General features: G+C 39.3%; 1 protein-coding gene across 15 annotated transcripts in view; it reads left to right on the forward strand.

Moving 5' to 3' along the window:
* Positions 1-16690, forward strand: part of FNDC3A (fibronectin type III domain containing 3A) — a 131038-nt gene that overhangs the window by 68042 nt on the left and 46306 nt on the right. For 13 of the 15 annotated variants that reach the window (XM_075139616.1, XM_075139612.1, XM_075139610.1 and 10 more), the window contains 4 exons: positions 5040-5116; positions 10971-11208; positions 13746-14018; positions 16140-16198. In XM_075139616.1, coding sequence (XP_074995717.1) covers positions 5040-5116; positions 10971-11208; positions 13746-14018; positions 16140-16198 — 647 coding nt within the window. Of the gene's footprint in view, positions 1-3759; positions 3779-5039; positions 5117-10970; positions 11209-13745; positions 14019-16139; positions 16199-16690 lie in introns of those variants that run through there. The other 2 variants (XM_075139622.1, XM_075139623.1) reach the window with 2 other exon arrangements.

The following is a 16690-nucleotide window of genomic DNA, read 5'->3' on the forward strand; positions in this document are numbered from 1 at the left end:
GAGCGGGCAGCCGCGCACCTGAGGGCGCCGCCCCGCCCGCCGCCGCCGCCCCGCCTGCCGCGGCGCGCCGGGGAGCAGCCGCCCGCCCGGCCCCGGCCCCGGCCCCGGCCCCGGCCCGGCCGCTGCCCAGCCCGAAATGAGCGGTAAGGTCTCCCGGCTGCCCGGCTCGGCCGCCGCGGTGGAACACAAAAGCAGGGCGCGGCGCTGCAGGCAGCCCCGATGGCTGGTGCGGCGGTGGCGGATGGGGGAAAGCTGTGATGGCTGGAAAAAAAAGATGCGGGGAGTCCGAGCGCTGCTAATCCCCTCTCTCGGTGATGCGCGGGCTCCGGAGGGGGGTGGCTGGGCGGGTCTGGGGGGCTGCGGTGGCCCCGAAACCGTGAGGGGAGTAGGAAGCCTCTGCGCTGGGAGGCCATTACGAGCCCGGGTTTTATAAGAGCGGGGCGATGGGCGGTTACTGCCCCGGAAGAGCATTCGCTCACGCAGGCGGTGAGCGGGTGCTGCTTGTGCGCTGGAGACCCACGGTGTTCACCTTTAACGGGCGCTTTTATAAGCGACTTAAAACGGAGCGATGCTGAATAGTTACAATAAAAAGAAATCGTGTATCTGTTAGGCAAGCGGTGGCCGTATCCTCAAATTTTCAGGAGTTACTGTGTTTAGATCAATGTGTGACGATCCTAGCGATTATGCAGCGCTGTTACTTTTGCTACACGTTTATGGTAGCTGTAATGAGCGTAATGAGGTTTTTACAGTCTGCTCAAATAGGCATGTTGGAGAACTTCACCTGCTGTTGCTGGGGGGGAGAAATTCCTCCTGTTGTTGGGATTTTTTTATGTATTTCCTGTTTCAGGACACATATTACAAGTTTTATGTGATCTTTGATAGGCACCTTGGGTTTTATTTTTCTAAAAACTTAGGACAAAATGCTTACATAGAGACTTTACAAGTTTTCCCTTTCATAGTAGTGAAACAGCAAATTTCAGGACAATAATAAACTGAAAGTGTGGTGAAACATCTGTCTCTTGGGTTCAATTGAGTTAAATAAACCTTTACTGTGTTTGATGAGTCATTTTTCAAGAATAAAGTATAGAACACAGCTATGTGTTTGTTTTGTCTCCCACAATACTTCTTTTCCACTTCTTATATAAGAGAACTTGTGTACCTGAAAGTATATAGCAGATTTGAGACCTCCTCTTACAATGGCCAAGTCATCAATATTCATAATATAGTGATTTGGGTGAAGTCAATTCCATTTATGTGCAATATAGAAAATTGGATGTTTGCTTAACACGAATTCCTGATGCTGCTGTTTGCAGGTGCTTTAGAATCAGTGTCACCTCATGGTAAAACACACTGGCTTTGTCATGCACAGTCTAGGCAATACCTAAAAGCATGAAAATTCCTCTTGCAGTGTATTTCACTGAAGTAGAGCCAAGATCTTCACATTAGTTGTTTTTAAATGGAAAAAAAAAAAAAACGGTTTTATAGCATATTAGCATTTTATCTTTAGATACAGGAAAGCTTTTTTTTTAATTTTTGCAGGTAGTAATATGCTTTCTGTTAAGAAATCAGTAATTTCACTGTAAAGACCCTATGTTCATTAATATATAAAGTCTGCCAACTTTTCTTCCATGCTTTCCATTTTCTTGAATGTTCCTCTACAACCTAACTTCATTCCACAGACACTTGGAAATCTAATCAGAAGTAAATTAGAGTGCATCCTTACATCTTGAATATTAAATATATATTTTCATTAATTCTGGAACTTTAAAGTGCTAAAGATGGGATGCAAGTTTTCAAACTACTGATTTGACTCTTCTAACACTGCAATAATTTTTCAGGTTCATACATTGCCTTTATATCTTTAGTTTTGTGACCACTAGCTTATGGGTATACTGAAAATGGCTTTGTGGATCAACCTTTGTACTGGATTGGAGATAACTGCTTGCTTGTTTGTTTGTTAGAGAGATTAAAGCACTAAATAAGTAAACTTTAAAAAGATTGTTAAACAATATTCTTTAGACATTTAGAGCAAAACAAAACAAAAAAGCCAAACACAGAGATACCTGCCAGTTCACAAAGAAATGGGCTGTTCATGTTAGAGTTCCTTCATCTCTGAGGACGTTGAGTTTGCTGTAAAAAGTTCAAGTAACTATGGTCTTAATTCTCAATTTACCTGAAACTTTTAAAATCGTGAGTTTAATAAAAGTGTCAGTGTTTTCATTGTGGAAAAACTACAAGTAAGCAATATCAGATACAAGCTGTGTAAAATCCACCTTCTTACGTAAGAATTTAAACCATTATTTGGTTGAACGGCAACTTACAATAAATATGCTTCCATTACTGTTGACGTTTTTTAATTTTTTGTAAGCTAATGCTCTAAGGCACTCTTTTAGCTTCTCTTTCGCTGCTTTTCACTTCACTTTCATTTCTTTTTAGCACTTCACACTCAGGAGAAACTTTCACTGAAACATTTTTGAGTTTCAGCTGAGCAAAAAGATCCAAAGAAGATTCAGTTCTCAATTTATAGCGTACTTTAGCCCGTATAGTCTTTGCTGTTACACAGTTCAGATAGTTCAGTTAATCTTTCAATTAAGACCTTGTTCTTAAAAAGTCTCCTCCCCTCCCTCCCCCAGTTATGGGTTAACACTTAGAGAATAAAGCTTTGATTCTTTTTAGGAAATACATTTCAAAACTTCTGTATCTTATTCTAAAGAAGTCCCAATAGTATGTGTAATCAAGTTGGATTATATGCCACTTTTTTAAAGAATGCTTTTTGTTCCTTTTCCCTGCTCTTGGCATTCAGATATAGTTATCTTTATTCTTCTGTCACGTTCATACTTATCAGAATGAGGTATGCTAATCTTATATACCGTACTTTGCATTAGTTAGTACTTTCCATTTACAGATCTTAACTGAGTTTATAAAACATTAATGTGGAACTATGAACACCCTTTCAGAAGTATTATTGAAACTTCACTACGAGCTGGATTGATGCTTTTGGTAGCTTCACTATACTGAGTTGGAAATTTGGAGAATGCAGCCTGGGGTGTCTGAATCCCAACCTTATGCACTTGCCGCAAAACCTGGTCAGATTATATTGTGTTTCAGTTTTTCTTTAATAATTAAACTTCAGCGATTGTTGCCTTGTGTATTTTAAACACGAGAATGTAAGGACGTCTGTAGGCAGTCCCTCTTGAAGCCTGTGCCAATGTGCTTGCTCTTACAGAGACCAGTGTCAAATACTAAAGGGGAGAGCATAAGGATAGGGCAGGCACACAGAAATGACTTTCTTGTTTCTAGCTTCCTGAACGAGAAGTAATACTTGTATTTTTCACAGACCTTAATGAATTACTTCTCTCAATTTGTTTAACTTCTTCTGAACCTAACCTTTAGTTTCCACAATGTTCTTAAATCAAGGAGTTACACAATTTAGTTGTGCATTTCATGAGAAATTCCTTTATCTATTTTAAACCTTTTACCTGGTGATTTAATTTAATATCTCTGGCTCTTGCACATGAGAAACTGTAAAAGATCTATCTTCCCATTTTTAGGCAGTTTGTGGGTGCTTTTTTTAATAGGTCTTTTACTGTTTCTCTGCTGCCAACCCTTTTAGGTTTTAACCATCTTCAGATGGAAGAATCCTGGTCTCGTTAATCTTTCCCGATAAACAGATGGAAAGCCACTGTAAATGTCTCCTCTTTTTTTGTCCTTTTCTAGTCCTCTGTGTTCTTTTTGAAAGGTGGAGACAAGCACTGCACATAGCGCTCAAGGTATTGAGGTACAGTGTGGATTTATAGCGTAGTGTAATAATGTTTTCTGCTTGTTCTCTGTTCTGTTAGTAATTATTTTTAATGCTCTCTTTCTTTCTGCAAATGCCACTGAACAACCCTCGGCTGATATGTAGTAACTCCCTAGTCGCTTATTTGCAGCTAACTTACGGCTTATCACTGTAAATAAATACTTTTGTTGGTTTTGTCCAGGTGTATTACTTTGTACTTATCAGCGCTATTTCTTCTGCTTTTTTATCATCTGGTCATCGAGTACTGTGAGATCCTTTGCAGCCCTCTGAGTGCATACCAAAAATCTATCAGCTTGCTGTTCATTTCCTTTTTCAGAAATTTTGTTAATACATTGAACAGATTCATCTTTATGTGCCTCTGGGACTCCTTTGGTCACGCCAGGCACTTTGAAAGCTGATCATTTACTTCTCTTGTTTCCTGTTCTCAAGCTGGTTAGTTATTCCTTTTTTCCTTTTTTAACCAAAGGCAGCATTACTTCTTTAAGAGTCTTTGAGAAAGATTGTCAAAAACTTTTTGAAAATCCAAGTATGTTGTAGCATCCCTGGTCTTTGAAGGTACCAGATTTTCCAGGCAGGACTTTATCTACAAATGCCACCTTAACACATCCCCATTGTGTCATATTTATCTAAGTGTCTGCGAACTCTGTTCTTTCCAGTTTGCATGGTACAAGGATCATCATGGTATCACAACTTTTCCCATTAGTAGGAGTAGACTTCCTGGTTTGTAATACACTGGCTTTCCCCTGCAACCTTAAGTTAGTGTCCTGTTTGCCACCTCCCACTCGTCTGGTACTGAGTCCATAGTAACAGAGCAGCAATTTTTAAAGTAGTTTTCTTTACAACTCTTAACCGAATACTATCTGATTTCAGCAATTTGTTTCAAATAGGGGTTTTTTTTGTTTCTGTTTTAAAGTCTCTTCTATTGTCTTTTCACCTTGGGACACTTTTGACTTGTCACCTTTAAGAATTTTTGACATAAGCTCTTTTGTGAGCTTACTGACAGAGAAGGGAGAAATATTTGCTGGTGAATTTTTTCAAATTTAGTTTCTGTTTTTATTCTAACTGTTTCTTAGGTTTCTGAGAGTGCCCTTTGCTATAATTTTATCTGTGCAGTTCATTGCCTTTGTTTATCCATGCTATCTTGTATATATTTCACAGAGACTTTGCAGTTCAGAATGTTATTTGAACTTTCTCAAATTATTAATTGGTGCTGTACTGAATATTTCTGTAACCTATTTAGGTCCTGCTCAGGTTCCAATGATGTCCCCAAATGGTTCAGTGCCTACTATTTATGTGCCTCCTGGATATGCCCCACAGGTATGTCCCTTCATTTGATTCTTACTTTATTTCTTTTCATGCAAATTATGGGAACAGAACCAAAATAGCTAATTCAGTAAACTAATGTGTCAAGTTTCAGAGTCACTGTGGTCAAGCAAGTAAATAAGGGGAGGTGTCCTGTAGTATCTCTGATAGGAGACTTCTCATGCTGTCTGTGTGCCTGTTTAGTTATATATTAACTACCTACATGACAACAACAAGAACAGTTCCTTGTTGAATTCAGGATCCTAATGTACTTGATGCCCTCTGAACATAAAATACAATCATGACCCAAATAGTTCATTATGTAGGACCTGTACTGAATTCTGGCTTAGTGGGTGTTTTCTTTTGGCACCAATATAATTCTATATACGTACATAGTTCATGTCTGGGAAGTTCCCTGCAGATGAGAAGTAAAACAGATCAGTTAGAAAAAGTGTAGCAAACAACATGGAAAAAACGTCAACTGTCCATTGGGGATAAATTATTGTATAATACGTGTTTCCACAACTTACCTTAAAATGGGGCTCTGATTTTCTGTGCTGTGCGATTCCTAATTTAGATGCCTGAAAATTAAATGTGAGCTAGATAACCTGGACATCCTTTAAAGTAGATTAAAAGGATGATTCCTCTTGGCTATTTTTGACACCTGTATTATAATGAGATGTGTGGCCGCCTAGATGGTGTCTCTTTGTTTCCCTCAACTATAGAACAAGTCTAGGGGTTAGTAGGTCAAACCTGGAAATTAGAGCAGATGAATACCACTCTCCATAATGTTAAGTCTTTCTCATGGTGTTCTGTTGTTGTGACCACTCTACCTCTGACTCAGCGTGCACCTCATGGTATACACTGAGAAGAGACTACAACACGTAGAATGCAACCAAAAACCCCACAGTGTCCAGCAGATGTTACACAAATTATGTGAACTGCATAAAAAACTGTCCTCTAGCAAAAGATTCTCCTAGAGAAGCTGGCAGCTCATGGCTTAGACAGGTGCACTCTTCGCTGGGTAAAAAACTGGCTGGACGGCCGAGCCCAGAGAGTTGTGGTCAACGGAGTTAAATCCAGTTGGCGGCCGGTCACGAGCGGTGTTCCCCAGGGCTCAGTACTGGGGCCGGTCCTGTTCAATATCTTTATCAATGATCTGGATGAGAGGATCGAGTGCTCCCTCAGTAAGTTTGCAGACGACACCAAGCTGGGCAGGAGTGTTGATCTGCTCGAGGGTAGGAAGCTCTGCAGAGGGACCTGGACAGGCTGGATCGATGGGCCAAGGCCAACTGTATGAGGTTCAACAAGGCCAAGTGCCGGATCCTGCGCTTTGGCCACAACAACCCCATGCAATGCTACAGGCTTGGGGAAGAGTGGCTGGAAAGCTGCCCAGAGGAAAAGGACCTGGGGGTGCTGGTTGACAGCCGGCTGAACATGAGCCGGCAGTGTGCCCAGGTGGCCAAGAAGGCCAACGGCATCCTGGCCTGTACCAGAAATAGTGTGGCCAGCAGGAGCAGGGAGATGATCGTGCCCCTGTACTCGGCACTGGTGAGGCCGCACCTCGAATACTGTGTTCAGTTTTGGGCCCCTCACTACAAGAAGGACATTGAGGTGCTGGAGCGTGTCCAGAGAAGGGCAACGAAGCTGGTGAAGGGTCTGGAGCACAAGTCTTCTGAGGAGCGGCTGAGGGAACTGGGGTTGTTTAGTCTGGAGAAGAGGAGGCTGAGGGGAGACCTCATCGCGCTCTACAACTACCTGGAAGGAGGTTGTAGCAAGGTGGGTGTTGGTCTCTTCTCCCAAGTAACTAGCGATAGGACGAGAGGAAATGGCCTCAAGTTGCGCCAAGGGAGGTTTAGATTGGACATTAGGAGAAATTTCTTTACTGAAAGAGTGGTCAGGCCTTGGAACAGGCTGCCCAGGGAAGTGGTTGAGTCACCATCCCTGGAAGTATTTAAAAGACATGTAGATGAGGCACTTAGGGACATGGTTTAATGGGCATGGTGGTGTTGGGTTGATGGTTGGACTCGATGATCTTAGAGGTCTTTTCCAACCTTAATGATTCTATGATTCTAAGAAAAGGCTGTTAGGTTAGGCAGGCTAATGCTCTGTGGTTTTACCTTTCATCTGTTGAAAGTTGACTGATAAGTTGATTGATGCATCCTTCATAGTTAAGTTCCCAAACAGGCAGAAGAAAAGTGAATTAAAAATAATAATGAAAATCCATTTATCTTTAGATCATAGTAAAAAGTCTTGATTCCTATTAGAATTCATTTTTAAAGAACCAAAAGAATTTTTGAGGTAGGTGAAATCCTGATTTTTACCATATTTCTTGACTACTTCATTTCAGTTGATGAAGTACTTAATGTTAAAAAGTTGTGTAACCTGTGCCAATCTGAATAATATTTATGAAATGAATTTATCCTTCCTTTGAGGACAACTTGCAGCAGACAGGCTGAAGGACTGGGCCTTGCAGGGGCACGCTCGTTAGCCTTTAATTGGAGCTTGTTGGTGCAAGCAGGTGTTGTGCTAAGACAGCACTCTGACTTTTGAACTGAAGGTGCCTCACGTCTATCCAGCTCAGAGTACAGGTGGAATGAGCTCATGTCTACTGTTTTCATCTGAGTAGAAGTCTCATAGTCCAGGAAAGCCTGTAGTTTATAAGGCTTCTGAAGTATTTATTGCTGACAAAACATACCAGCTGTTGTGGTTTATGATGGCAGTTCCTGTTACAAGCCAGAAGATTTGATAGTAGTCTTGCAAACAGGAAAGTCTAACACTGTTGAGCTAAGAGTTATCCCAGACCTAATGCAGTCCCAGCAAAGTAACTTAACGGTTTCTTCAGGCATAGTATATTTTTAAATGTCAGCAACTGCAGATATATTTTGAGAGAAACTGGAAACCAGCTAAATGCCTAAAGCCATCAGTCTGGAAGAACAACTTCAGCATAACCATCTTTTGTCTATCCATTTTCATTTAGTTCTATTATGCCTCTGCTTGCTTCAGTTCCTGTTTGGCAGTGATACAGTGTACTGTCCTCTGCTAAAAGTTGGGGATAGCTACAGAATAAAGCATATTTATTTTTCTTATGTCACATAAATAAAAAGCAATTCATAAGCTGATTTACTTTTCCCTTCCTCTTCTTTTGGAACTGTAGTTGTAAAACTCTGAAAGAAAGCACATCTTTATTCGTCCTTTCTAAGCTGTCTATATTCACTGTCTGTAGTGAGTTTTCCAGTGATGTTTGGTTGGTTCACTCAACCAAACAGACCTATGCCAGAACTACATGTTTTGCTAGCACAATTAGGATAATAGGTAGCTTGTTTATTTTTTTTAACTTAAAATTATAAACTTGACGTGATACTTTTACTGCTTTTTGGAGGGTTTAGAGGCCTACCATTGTGGTGATGTTTGGTTTAGAGGCACAGTTACAGACTTCTCAAACTCTTCATTTTACACTATCAAACTTAAGGTCCCTGCTGCTATGAATTGGGTATCTATTTCTGACTTACTTAGGCTATTAGCAGACCCAAGAAAACAAATAAATTATAAACTAAGTAGGCTGGTTTTTTTATGGAAGCTGCTGCCTACGTAATCTGAATCTGCTCATAAATTCATGATAAATTGCAGTTGTTTTTTGTGTAAGCAAAAAGGACTTAAATAATTAAAACTGTGTTTCAGTGTTTAGAGAATTTCATTGGACAGCAGCAGTTCTAGTCGTATTTACTGCTGTTAATATATCCTGCCTTAAGATACCACATAGCTGTGGTTCCTCAGATACGAGGAGTGTTATCTTTAGTGAAATTAGTCTTTCCCAAAAGGGACAATTTCTGTAAACTGAAAATAGTCAGCCCATTTTTTAAAGTCGCGTGGTAGGTATGTATTTTAAAGCTGTGTTCACATAGGTCATTTATATTAACTTCCAGCTCTCTATTTATGTAAGTAAGGTGGGATCAGCTCCATTGTGTACATCTTTTTCTGAATGTTATTGCATATGCATAGAGATCTTCATTCTACCGTTACACCAGAAGCATACAGCTATGTCTACATAACTGTCTTTCTCAGTACAGTAGTGAAGTTTTGAAACAATTTCCTAGACCAACCTCACTTACCTTGCATTGGTTCAGCTAGCAGGATAGTTTTGGGGTGTACAAATTAGGTTGCTGTCAGAGAAAACAAAAGCAGAAGCTCTGTTCCAGATGTGCCAGATGCACACCAACCCCTAATGGAGACATGGTAGAACCAATGATTGATTCTCCCAGGAGCTTTCTGTCATAGACTGGGTGGAAGTGTTGACAGTAGGGCATGGGACTAAATCTAGCCAAGCATAGTACCCTTAAGCTTGAACAGTGGAGTTGAAAGCAGCTTGGCACTAAGTGCTTTGATCTATTGATCTGCCCCTGTTGCACCAGGTTACTCATTGGTGTACGTGTACATGTCCCCACCTCATTTCAAATGTCAGTGAAAACGTATGTCATATGGTTGCCTTGTCCCCTGTTTTTGAATGTAGTCATGTATTCCAGATTCCTTTCTTATTCTCCCCCTTTTCTGGATGAACATTTCATCCGAAAACTTTTGCAGTCCCTGCTATGGCATTATTTTACAGCATTTCACTAGGAAGTGGAGAACAATTTATTTGTTGGCATCCCAGACACTAAATTATTGACACCGCAATACATAGAAGTCAAATTATGCCAAGATCATCTCTATATATTACCAACAGTCATGTATTTTTGTGAGTTTACCACTAGTGATACAAACACCTAGAGAGGATCATGATGGCAGTCTTCCCTGTCTGTGATGTGCTTCAGGGAGGGACCCCTGTTTCCAGTTGATGACCAACCCTCGTTTGGTGAAGAGCATTTTCTGCTTCAGTACTTTGTGCCTTTGTGCCTGCTCTCCACCAGACCCCTACAGACTCCAGGCGTGCTACATGTACCGTGCATAGCACACTTCAGCTCCCTGCATCTTACGTGACCGCACTTATTCTCATCATGGGATTGCATCTGCTGCTTTTGGTTCTTTGAACCTCTAGCAACATTGCTAAGGGCTGCACTTGGGTCCCTCAGCAGAAGGCTGTCCTGTCACATCTCCCATTTGCCATTTTTGCACAACAAGCCTCTTTGCACACCAGAGTCTGGCAGGGGCTGCCACAAAGGCCCCCATTTTCTGAGTAACGTGGCTTTCCTCAGGGTGCAAGACATTTTAACAGAGCCAGGGATAGGAAAAAAAATCTTTTAAAAAGCTACCTTAATTTGTGAAGGAGTCTTCAGAGGGCTGACTACCATCCTGCTAGTTTTTTTGTTTTAACAGCTTGATGCAGATGATGGCTGCTGCACGGCAACAGGTGCGGTATGGCAAGTGCCTCCCAGATTGGTGTTGGTGGACTCTGTTGGGCACAGAGCAAAGACCAGACACTGTTGTGTCTTTTCTCTCACCATTTATGCCGAGTGAGGTCCATCCGCCCACCAAATCACTTCTAGGGAGCAATCTAGTTGTTATACTGTAGAACAAATCCTAGGAGCAGTGTAGTGTACAAGCAATGTGAATGAGAGTGGAAGCAGGACCCTGGGGAGAAGCTGGGCTCATGCCATAAATATACCTGGTTGCTTATAGGATGTTGTTACAGTCAGATTTTTTTTAACAATATTTTTCCCCATCACATTGCGAAATTAATGGCATTGTTGCAGTTAATACACTTAACATAGATAGCCCTTTAATTGTCCTATCTTTTTTTTCTTATGCTCTCCTGTTTTCCTTTTCTCAAATTTAAGGATTTTACTCTTCCTAGTTTTGTTTAAGTATCTATAGAAGCATACCTTTCAGACTGTCATTTCTCTTTTGGTGCATGGTCTCTCTCACTGTACAGGTTATTGAGGACAACGGTGTTCGAAGGGTTGTGGTGGTTCCCCAGGCTCCAGAATTTCATCCTGGTGGTCACGCAGTGATACACAGGCCTCCGCATCCTCCACTGCCTGGCTTCCTTCCTCTTCCAGCCATGATACCCCCTCCACCACGTCATATATACTCACCCGTGACCGGAGCCGGTGACATGGCAACGCAGTACATTCCACAGTATCACACCTCACAAGTATATGGGGATCTGGGTAAGTAGCTTATCGAATATTGCAAGTTCTATCAAAGGAAATACTCACTTCCAGCATCTGTTACGCTGATCTATGGGCTTTATCAAGGAAGACTTACAGCTTGAATGGGAGCTATACACAAAAGTTGTATAAAGATACCAGTCGTCTTTTTACTGAAGCTTACTATTCCAGAAGAAGTTCTTTTCATTAATTTGACTTGTCTGTTCAGTGATCCATTAAACATACAGATTATTTCTTATGTGTATCAGTCATAGATCTGCCCAGGAAAGCAACGCAGGAGGTGTTTGTAGTGATTCAGTTGATGCCTTCCCCTCAGATTAAACCTTTCAATCCGTACCTGAGCACTGTTCTGAGATCTCGTGTCTTGCAGGTATCCTGTTTGAAGCATGAAACAGGAGTTCTTAGTACAGATATGAAAAAAAGATTGCTATTTTTCATAAAACTGTATGCATTTAGTCCAATCTCCGTGTTAAAGTCCAGTTTGAGTAATCGGGTGCCACCAGCCTGAACTTAACACTGTAGTTGAAGTTGTCTTTGGTAGTGCTATTGACATCTGCCTTTAATACTGTTTAATGGCAAAGTGTATGTGTCAACTAACTCAGGGGTTGGGTTCTTAGATTAATATTTACATTTCTGGTAGACTTGCTTTTCTTTAGATAAATTTCTGCTATAAAGCAGGTGCCGACCTTGAAAGACTTTCAGAGAGCAGTGCCAGGCTGGTGTTTTTAGAGAAAGAAGCTAGCGGCTATGGAGGGGAAGACTAAACACAGCTTTGTCATGTTGCTGTAGTTGTGTAGATTCTCAGTGTTCCGTGATACTACTAAAATCATCTAAAAATGTCCTCCATATAGTCACTGTGCTTAAACAGTCATGATGTACAAAGCCGTCAGATAAGAATATATTGATGTCTTGATCTTGCTGGACTTCTTAGTGTTTCTGTATTTTTAAGCTGTACTTTATTTCTTCCTTGCACTACTTTGCTAGCAGTACATTATTCAGTGCTCTTTGGCTTATTTATAGTTTTATTAATGTCTTGGTTTCCGGTAGATGGCAGCTGTTTGCTTTTAGTTTGCTAAATTAAGAGATTGGAGTATGATAATTAAATGCATAAAAGATAAAGGATACTTCTTAATGGAATAATATTTTTTAGATTTCTGCTGTTAGGTTATATCCCTTTAAATATTAATTCAGTGATAATTTGCTAAACTGCTGATAAAGTGGGATTCTTTGGTTTTGCTTTGTTTTAAATACATATGTAAGATGTCCTTGGATTTAGGGAATTAGAGGACTAGGGATGCTTTAATTTGTAACATATTTGTTACAGATTTCGTATTTAATTCTGGACCACTGACCTTGGCTATGGCTTTCAGAAGTCAAAGCCCACAGTTAGGCTTCTATATGAGGAATTTGAATTTAAGGGGGGAAAAAAAAAAACAGAAGCGCTCAGAGCATGGTAGTTCTCTAAAAAGAGCACCTAAATCTCTCATGGTAGTGAAAATCAAATTTCTAAATAGTCTCAGCTGATCTAGTAGTCCTCTGTCAAATTTTCTGGAAATTAAGCTGACCTAAAAAAACAGAAACTGAAAAGTTCTCTAGTTTTGTGATTTTATCCTTCTTGCAAGGAAGTTTTTATTTGATCTTGTTTTCTGTACTTCCTAGCAGATAAGGAATGACAAATAATGAACTTCATTCTTCAGGCTGAGTGATCCAACGTACCTGAAAATGGACAAATTCTATGCTGGTTTTGAAGGATACATTTTTTTTGAAAGCTTTTATCATTTATCATAGACAGGGTTACACTGAGGAAAGAGTTGGTGCCATGTTATACACTGTTTTAAAGTCTTGAGTCAGTAAGCTGTTTCTAAACATAAAGGTGAAATGGATAAAAATGTTAGAATTGGACAGAAGAGTTCACCAATCTGCAGTTTAATTTTTTTGATTAGTCTGGTACGGACTTTTTTCCAAAGCCAGGTTCTGGCTTAGAGATGGGACTTTGGTGGTACTGCAGCAATGCCTTGGGTTATTGTGTACAGGTATAGTGTACTTACAAGACTTAACCATACTATCTTCAGTCTTCTAGTGTCTTTCAGTTGCCCTATGCTTTTGTGGGGTTTTTCCCTGTTGATTTCTGCTGAAGCACCGTTAAAGTAATAGAGCTGTAGTTGCATTCCAAAACTTAAAACTTCTGTATTTTTTATTCAAACCTCCTCCTATGTAATAAAGTAGCACGTTTTTTCTATGTTGACTTTATCCTGTACCTTATAGATCAAGGAAGGTTATAGAAACATTTTAAGAATAATTTTTAAGTAGAAAAAAGATGTGGGAAAGAAAGATTGCGCTTTCTCCCCTAACATGTTGTTCATGTCCAATTAGGGTATATTAGTTTACCTGCTGGATACCTCAGTTTTCCAACAGGAGTAGAGATGTCATTTTACACACAAGCGTGCACTTAATGCACATAGCGTTTTTTAATAGATTTTTAATTACATTCTGTTCTTAGTGTTTTGGGGGTTTTGTTCTTCTTTACTTTCATTTAGATACTCTGCCTGCTCATGGAAGATCCAACTTTAGAGACGAAAGGTCTAGTAAAACATATGAAAGGTTACAAAAAAAATTAAAAGATCGTCATGGAACTCAGAAGGATAAGTTAAACAGTCCTCCATCGTCTCCTCAGAAATGTCATTCTCCTACAAGTGAACATAATGGACTTACAAAAGGACAGGATGCAGCAGGTATAAGCACAGGTTCTACCAAAAGCAAGTCTTTGAGTAAAGGAAAAAGCAATTCTCAGACAGATGTAGAAGTAGAAGGTAAGTGTTAACAAAAACTTTTTATATATATATATATATAATGCAAGTCCAGTGTCTGGCTGAGCATAGCATTTGTAGATAGAACACCATACTTTGACAATCTTGAAGTTGAGAAGTAGCCCATAACTGCCCTGACTTACATAGAATGGAGTTAAGGGCAATCAACCCACTCCTCATATTGGAACAATGGGCCTAAGAGAACAAAACTACTGACATGCAAGTGTCCATGTAGATTTGAGCAAATCTTATTAGTCATACTTCATAACCCCGTTTAAAGAAAAATCTGTACATTGTCCAGAGTTATTAGTGCTTATGTTTTGAGGAATCACTGAATATTGATGGCCTGCTTGATATTGCAGAAGACATGGAAAGAACCAGGTGACTGATACAGGAAACCTACATTCAACTTGTTAAAGAGAAATATTTTGTAAAAGAGATACTTTGTTATATGAAATTCACATAATGCCTGTCCCTACCAACTCATTATTGAAAGGCCTTTCTAGAAAAAGACTGGTCCTCACGCTAGTCCGTGTGAGTTCATGTTTTCTAAGACACTACCATAGGAAGTGTGTTTATTATTAATATCTTTATTTCACCAGAAAGCTTGTGATCTCATAAATGGACTGAATTTACTCAGTCTTGGTCATACAGTCATCGTCAAATCTGATGATGTGTCACTATGCAACTTCCAGGTCACTGGCATAGCACTTCAGATTCAGAACAAAACGTCAAAGACTTGTCATCAGCCAAGTACAATTTTCTCAGAATAGGAGTTGTAACTAGTGATGCTGAGGGAAACAAACTATGATTTTCTCAACTTATTGAAGCTTGCTTTGAGATGATGATTTTGTGCCAATGTATATTAGATTGCTGTGGACCAAGAGGAATGTGAAGAAAGTATGTCTAACTAAGAGCAGGAAATCTCAACCTAAAAGACCTGTTTAAAAACATGTGTAGATGATGCCCTGTGAAAGCTTAGTACCAAGGGACACCTCTGAGATACAACCTGAATTCAGAAGTTGGGAACTGTTGCTCCAAACTTGAATGAGTAGTTGTCACTGTAGTTCCAGAGTAGCATTTGTCTTGGCTTCAGTTTACTTTCTGATAGTTGCTATTTATCTGTGAGCTAACTTTACGAAGGCACAGGTGATGAAATGCACTGTTGCTTACATATGTTACGAAAATTAAGTTAATAGTTCCTTAGAAGTATTTTATATGAAAAATGGAAAAGTCCATTTTTCAAAATTACTTATTTCAGGAGACATTTTGGAGAATTATATACTGTGACTTAGACTTGTGATAACAAACAGAAGTCAGAAATGCTTTTAATTTGTTATAAACTTAGAAATATAAAGATGTAAATAGATTTTACATGTTTTTTAAAGAATTTTTTCTTTTATTTTTTGTTTATTTTTCTTTTATTTTTCTTTTATTTTATGTTTTTCTTTTATTTTTCTTTTTAGTTTAAGGCCGGTTAAGTGAATTAAAAATGCCTGGCCACACCTTCAAAACTGAGTAGCCTGTTCACTTACACTATTGAGATAACAAAATTTTAATACTGTGTGAGAGAAAGCACATAAAACACTTCCTATAAACTTACCGAGTCCTCTATAAAGCTCAGCTATACCTTCAGCTGAAACAAAAGACCTTAGATTCTTTCCTTGAGATGTAACTGAAGGCTAAGCTGCGGTTTGCCCTTGCAATTGAGGGAGACCAACAGTGTTACCAATAGTCCTCCACATGATGTGCAGTGACATATTTAAAGTACTGTAACTTGACTGCATCTACATCCAGAGTGAAATCTGTAGGAGATATCTCAGCCAAGAGCTTAAGTTGTCCAAAGCAGTAATCTGTTTAAAGTTATACATTAATAAAAGATGACCAGGCTTTCTGTATTCCCTTAAATCATAGAACAGGTTTAGAAATAGTTTTATATGAACAACTTCTTTGGCAGCTTTTTTGGTTTTATGTTGCTCTAGATGAATGCAAGTTGGCAAGGTGTTCTATTTTATACATACTTTAGTCTATGCATAGTTGTTGAATTTGAAGGGCTATTTCACTGTAAAGTCACTGAACAATATTCATGGATACTTTTTGTTTGCTTTGATTTTGTTTTTTAAGAAAAGGATGAAGAAACAAAAGCACTTGAAGCACTTCTTTCTAATATAGCCAAGCCAGTGGTGAGTAAATAAAGCTTTCCATAAAATCAGAATGTATCTGTTGCTAGTTTATACAGTTACACCGCCTTTTCTCTCTCCAAGTTTAAAGGATCTTTAACTTCCCGCACTAAAGAAAACTCGCTTAACTTCCAGTCACTGAAATGTAAATGACCAAAGTAATTTTTAGTATATTGACATTCATGAAGCTAAAATTGTCTTGATACTTACTATGTGGAATTCTTCTTCATGGCCACTCTGTGAAATCTCAGTATTAACAGAATTATAAAAAATATATGTAGAAAGAGCTCTAACGTTGCCAGTAACTTGATGATGATGCTTAACATAAGATGATGCTTAATATCATCTCTTACTGTAAAATCTGTTCTCAGTTTCCTGTAACATTGTTTAGTTTTTGGAAACCTCACCAAAAATGAGGTTTTGGAAAATCTTATTTCAAAAGTAAAGAAAAACTATGGCAGATTTCTCTTTAAGAATCTCTGGCACCTCCCAGGA

Source organism: Calonectris borealis, chromosome 1 (genome assembly GCF_964195595.1).
Source record: "Calonectris borealis chromosome 1, bCalBor7.hap1.2, whole genome shotgun sequence".
Lineage (NCBI taxonomy): Eukaryota > Metazoa > Chordata > Aves > Procellariiformes > Procellariidae > Calonectris > Calonectris borealis.